This window comes from Solanum tuberosum, unplaced genomic scaffold (genome assembly GCF_000226075.1).
Source record: "Solanum tuberosum cultivar DM 1-3 516 R44 unplaced genomic scaffold, SolTub_3.0 scf00566, whole genome shotgun sequence".
In the NCBI taxonomy this organism is placed as follows: domain Eukaryota; kingdom Viridiplantae; phylum Streptophyta; class Magnoliopsida; order Solanales; family Solanaceae; genus Solanum; species Solanum tuberosum.
In genome coordinates this window covers 162,715-169,004 of record NW_006239496.1, presented here as the reverse complement: position 1 = coordinate 169,004, position 6,290 = coordinate 162,715, and the positions used below count along the sequence as shown (strand labels likewise).

The 6,290-nt window shown below is 35.5% G+C and overlaps 1 protein-coding gene across 2 annotated transcripts; it reads left to right on the top strand.

Annotated features, from left to right (window-relative positions):
* The first annotated feature begins 12 nt into the window (after window positions 1-12).
* Window positions 13-3,708, top strand: LOC102602254 (transcription factor bHLH128-like). Of its 2 annotated transcripts, XM_006365748.2 has the most exons (7): window positions 13-526; window positions 688-1,493; window positions 2,144-2,499; window positions 2,697-2,861; window positions 2,996-3,061; window positions 3,229-3,297; window positions 3,403-3,708. In XM_006365748.2, the coding sequence occupies exons 2-7, from the start codon at window positions 830-832 to the stop codon at window positions 3,445-3,447; spliced, it is 1,365 nt and encodes a 454-aa protein (XP_006365810.1). In that variant the 5' UTR covers window positions 13-526; window positions 688-829; the 3' UTR covers window positions 3,448-3,708. The 2 variants fall into 2 exon arrangements, with proteins under 2 accessions (XP_006365810.1, XP_006365809.1); XM_006365747.2 differs by having other exon boundaries at window positions 13-1,493.
* Window positions 3,709-6,290: the final 2,582 nt, after the last annotated feature.

Genomic DNA, 6,290 nt, shown 5'->3' with positions numbered 1-6,290 from the left:
CCCCCACCAGGGGTATATTTCTTCTTCCTCCTCCTACTGCCACCACCATATCCATTTTCTCAAAGCAAAAAAATTGAAAAAAAATAATCAGCAAATTGCTTTTAGTGTACTCTGTTTTTTTGCTGTTTGTATTTCTAGTGTCAAGAATCAATTTTATATATATATATAGTAGTGGCTAATTTCATTTTCAATCTTATCCCTTTTCTGATAAACTTAACTTGTTCTTGTTTCTGTTGCTTTTTAGCTCACTTTTTTTCAATTCTTAGCTATAATTTTAGTACTATTTTGCATATGAATTTGTGTTCTTGATTCTTGAATTTTAGTGGGTGTCTTTTAATTTTGCTCACATAGTTGAAAGATTTGAGCTTTTGGGTTTTTTGTTTATGGGGTTCTTGAAAAGTTTACTATTTGTTTGATAAAAGGTCTGAAAGAGAATTTTGAGGTTTGAGGTTTTGATTCTTTTGATGGAATTGAGAATGGCTTTGGTATTTGTTGTATACATAAGGGGATTCAAGATTTAAAGCTGGTAGGTAACACTACTTTATGTATAGACATTATTAAAAAGTTTTTTTTTTTTAGATTTTCTGTAATTTAATATTTGGTATTCTAGGCTGTGGATCTGAGCTGCATACAGTGTCATTTTGTTCTTTTTTTCTGATAAAAAAGCATTCTTTTGGGTGTGTGAAGGGAGAATTCTTAAATGGAGCGACACGGATAGTGAGGAATCAGATAGCTGATTTCAAACTTGTTTGAGATTGAGGCGTAGTAGTAGTAGTAGTTGTTGTCTTGATAAAGGAGAATTCTTTTAGGTGTTTGAAGTGAGAAAAGTATGGATGATAGAAGTCATCAGCAGCAACAGATGACTTCTGGTTTAACTCGATATCGATCGGCACCAAGTTCTTATTTTACCAGCTTATTGAGCAGTAATAATCCAGCTGATGTTTCTGGTGGGAGTGAGAATTGTGGTTATGCAAGAGATGATTTTGATCAGTTGCTCAATCCTCGCGTTTCGAATAGTGGTATAAAGCAAGTTTTTGATAGATTTGTAGCTAATATTGGTCCCCAAGATTCGAATCCGGATGGCCTAATTGATGATACTCAGCAAATTCAGCAAAATCCCATGAGCAATATGGATGTTAGATCTGAAGTTGTAGCTCCTATGAAACAAGAACACGAAGCTCAACAGCAGCAAATGAATTACCAATGCCAAGAACAACAGAGTCAGAATTCACAGTTCATTGCACCTGTGAAACAAGAAATTACTCAGCAGAATAGTGACTATTCTTTGACTTCACAGATGAATTATCAAACTCAAGCTCAACAAAATCACAATTCAACAGACTTTACTTCAGGAATGGATAACTTTGGCAGGTGTAATCGTTTGAACCAGACGAAAATGGATGGTGGATTTGGTACTGGTAGTAGTAACTCAAATCTTACTCGTTATAACAGTTCGCCTGCTGGATTCTTTGCACAAGTCAATATTGAAAATGGTATGCATTGTCTTGGTTAAATATCTTTGGTATTGATTATTCTTATTATCTTGACTAATGGGCTACATTCAGATGAAGGGATTGTTTTTGTTTTTACGAGGAGATTCATTTTAAGCTCGTTTATTCGTTTAAATGTTTATTTTGAATTTTGCATTGTGTGGATTGAGCCAAGATTCTATTTTAAGCTATGCTCTAGAAAATTAATTACATATGCATACTTGTCATAGTCATTGGAGATAGCTAAATTGGTTTTAGAAGAGAAACGAGGCGTGTCATCAATTTTTGCCACGAACTACTCATCAACTGTTTTGTACAGACGAAAATCTTATTGGTAGTGATATCATATCTATGCAAGTCTTCCCTTATGAACTTTGTAGATATTAGCTAGAAGAACAACATAGACTATTGTTTTGCTGGGATATTCTTATATTATACTTTGGCAAGGGAAGAAAGAAAAAGTAGGTTCTCTTGGGATGTTTTCTTTTTTAGAAAAAGGGGGAGGGGACTACAAGGTGGAGAATCGAATCCTCACCAATAAGGTGAAAAGTCAGGTAGCCAACCAGAGCTACTAAGTTTGTGATCATTTCCATTGTTTTGATCTGACATTAGTGTTTTGAGTTTGTTACTAAATCTTTTTCAGCAATTGACAGAATATGGTGCATTGAGAGGCATAGGGAATTATGGGGCTGGTAGTGGTACTAATGCTGCTGGAGAAGCATCATTTTCCAATCCAAGCAGGTTTAGTAGTCAAACGGCTCTCCCATCCGGACAACCTACTTCTTCGGGGCTATTAGCTCCAATCTCTGAATTTGGAGCTAAAAGCATAGAAGAGAGCAGACGAGGCGATGAAAGTTTTGGTAAAGGCCATAAAAGTGATGAGAGTTACATGGCAGGTTTTCCCATGCCTTCCTGGGATGATTCACAAATTTTGACTGATGATTTCCTACAAGTACCAGACGATGATGAGGCCGGGTCATTCTCCAATGTAAATCCATCTGATAATCAGGTATTTTTCTTATAATCACATTTGTCATTCTTTTACCGCCTGTATTGAAATGAAACAGGTCTAAAAAATTGCATCTTCATATGACCTACTTAATTAGTTTGGGATTGAGTAGTAGTAGTAGTCGTAGTCGTTGTTGTTATTATTGATATTGTCTTTATGCCTGATTAATCTCATGCATACATGGTTTTGGTAATCAGAGTAGTGAAGGTCGAGCTCGCCCTCCCACTCTATTGTCTCATTTGAGTTTACCTCAAACATCAGCGGAGTTATCCGCCATGGAGAAGCTCTTGCAAGATTCAGTACCATGTAAAGTCAGAGCAAAGAGAGGCTGTGCCACTCATCCTCGTAGCATCGCCGAAAGGGTACACAACTCACACTAGTAAAAAATCTAGTTCTCTTATATTCAATCTAGATCACAAATCAGTTAAATCAAGTTGTCTTTTTATCCCTGAAAGATAGGCTAAGCAAGTACTGTTTCAATTGTTACTTATCTTAGGTAAGAAGAACACGAATAAGCGAAAGAATGAGGAAGCTGCAAGAGCTTGTCCCCAATATGGATAAGGTAATCTTAACTTACGGTGCCCAAAATATGAATGTTGCTCGGACTCTTCAAAAAGGCCCACGGGTGCATGTCGGATCATCCAAAAGCAGTGCATTTCTGGAAGATCCAACATGAGTGCGTCAACATTCTTTTCTTTTTCTTGTTTTCCAATTTCAATTTCTTTGCAGCAAACAAACACGGCGGATATGTTGGACTTTGCCGCTGACTACATCAAAGAACTAGAGACACAAGTCAAGGTATATCCCAAAACTAATCACAATGAGCAACAAAAGGGGATTCCTTCTGTTCAAATTTCTCACTTCAATACATACAATGACTACATTTTCTTGAATTGTTTTCAGGCACTATCGGAAACGCGTTCAAAGTGTACATGCTTGCATGAATAGAAGACCACATTCAAAATGATAAGGTAGGGCAATGCTGTGCACATTCTAATGATAAAAAGGATTGACAATGGAAATAGCAAAGCAGATAGGTGGATTCTTTTTGGCACTTGAAAAAGAAGAGAATGGGTTGCCATATTTTGGTGTGTAAAAAAGATGTATTCAGATTCATCTGATGTAACATTATAACCTAAACTGTACATAAAATTTCCATTGTCCATTATGTTCTGTGAAAGGAATAGAATGTTAGGACTTTATCAGCTGCTTTTGTGGACTACTTTAGTATGAGCCTAAGTGGTTGGGTCCTTTTATTATGTTGTGTAAATGTGTGTGTTGTCATTCAAAAGTCCAAATAACTCTTTTCTTTTTTAGATAAAAGGAAGTATTGGGCTAAAACATCGCAAAGATACTTTTAACATGATGTGATATTGTACTATACGCATAATTTTTTCCAAAAGGCCTCGTACCATTAAGAGTACCGTTTCATCTAATTTAGCTTCTTTTTCTTTTCAGCTATCGATGGTGGACTTAAAATGATTGATATGTGTTCTAGCTCTTTTTTTTCTTCTCATTTTTAGTGTGTCCATGCTATTAATTGAGTGATGAGTCTGCCCATCATTAATATGTTTAAAGGAAAATATGAAGTTTTGAATAGTATTCAGAAGGGGTTGTTGCATGTTAGCTAATGTTCATAATTGCCTAAGGCATGCTAATATGTAAAGTATTAATTGTGGTGTCACCTTTCTTTTCAAAGAAAGTGACATATTCCAAATATCTATTTTCCAATTAATTCAGCTTATGCATTGAAGAAGGTAAGAAGTTAGATATCATTTTTTAAAGTCTAAGAACTTAGTTGATGTAGTTCTTGAACACAAAAGTTTATATAAGAAACAAGACATTAATAGGTGTTTGGACATGAATTAGTTAAGTTGAAAAAATATTATTTAAAAGTTATTGCGATAGGTACTTCGAAAAGAGGAAAAAAAATTAATTATCTTTGATTGTACAACTACCCTTTAAACAAAAGTCTTCAAGATAGTTGTGCGGCCTCAGCCAAACTTCCCACCTAATAATATCGTAGGTACGAATTGGCCCGCAAAGTAGGTCTCGAGTCCAAGAAGAAGGGTAGTCATGACTCATGTCTCGCTTCTGATTCAGAGAATAAGTAAAATAACGTTAAAAGTAGTGACTATGCACATATTAGTTGGAGTTATGGTATGCAATAAAACATTCTTGGATCCAATATAGAACATAGTGGAAAGTGGTCCAAAATTGTTAGAAGTGAGAACCATGTCATGGATGATCTCATCCCCACGACAATCTTTAACCTTAACCGTTTGTTTGGTTCCGAACAAGTTATCTCAAGATAATTAATTTCAAGTAAGTTATTTCATCATGTATATAGAATAACTTATTTCATCACTATGACAAAAAAAAAGGTTGAATAAATAATCTAAGGACTACCTAATACTTTCAACCAAACGTGCCATAAAAGAATCCTACATTTTATCTTGAAATTATTATATATTATACCTCACACCAAACGACTCCGAAAAAACTTTTCTAGTTTCCAACTATTTCTGGTCTTTTTGGTTAGTTACCACAGAACCAGAATGTCAATCTTAACATATTTTCTTGAGGTTGGGGGGGGGGTAGGACTAGGGGTAGGGTGGTCCAAATATTTAATGTGGGGACCTACTTTACCTTTTGAGTAAATAGGTACTACTCCTTTAAAGATAGAGAGAACTTGATGCTACTACTTTCTCAACCATACAAAACTTCTTAGCAAAGGCATCCAACAATATTTCAAATTTTTAGAAAATCTCTTTACACTGATAAATAAAGGACATAAAATTAGAAAACATGTTATTTTTCTAAGTATTTGATATTCGAAAGCCTGTTGATCTGATTAATCCAAATTCGTATTAACAAAGGTGAAGCTACCTTGTTAGTTTACGGATCAAGACAAATTCAATGATTATGTGCTTAGTACGTGTACATGTGTTAGAAAAATTCATAACTAAAATGACTAAATGAGCTATAGCTTCGATGAGAGGTTTGGAAAATCATAAACTTCAAATAATTGTTCTGTCTTTGCGCATGGGATTGGGCCGTTATTAAGAGGATAAAAACACTCCTTACTAAAAGATTCTTCATTTCCAAAGCTCAAATCTGAAATTTCTAATTAGGAGAAAAGATATTTCAACCATTCCACCCTAATCGTTAGTGTTTTTTTTTGGACAAATTACTTAACTACACTCCTTTACTTACCTTAATACCCATTTATCCCTACTTATTTCAAAAATTTCAAAAATCCCTTATTTACCTATGTATCCCGTGCACAACGCTATGTATCCCGCTATGTAGAATGTATCAAACCTAATGTATCCCGTGCACAACGCTATGTATCCCGCTATGTAGAATGTATCAAACCTAATGTATCCCGTGCACAACGCTATGTATCCCGCTATGTAGAATGTATCAAACCTAATGTATCCCGTGCACAACGCTATGTATCCCGCTATGTAGAATGTATCAAACCTAATGTATCCCGTGCACAACGCTATGTATCCCGCTATGTAGAATGTATCAAACCTAATGTATCCCGTGCACAACGCTATGTATCCCGCTATGTAGAATGTATCAAACCTAATGTATCCCGTGCACAACGCTATGTATCCCGCTATGTAGAATGTATCAAACCTAATGTATCCCGTGCACAACGCTATGTATCCCGCTATGTAGAATGTATCAAACCTAATGTATCCCGTGCACAACGCTATGTATCCCGCTATGTAGAATGTATCAAACCTAATGTATCCCGTGCACAACGCTATGTATCCCGC

Bases quoted from the DNA above. Each gene is read 5' to 3' on its own strand.
- LOC102602254 (XM_006365748.2), top strand. From the start codon at position 830: ATGGATGATAGAAGTCATCAGCAGCAACAGATGACTTCTGGTTTAACT. The intron at 1,494-2,143 runs GTATGCATTGTC...AGCAATTGACAG, and splicing joins ACAAGTCAATATTGAAAATG to AATATGGTGCATTGAGAGGC. The intron at 3,298-3,402 runs GTATATCCCAAA...AATTGTTTTCAG, and splicing joins AACTAGAGACACAAGTCAAG to GCACTATCGGAAACGCGTTC.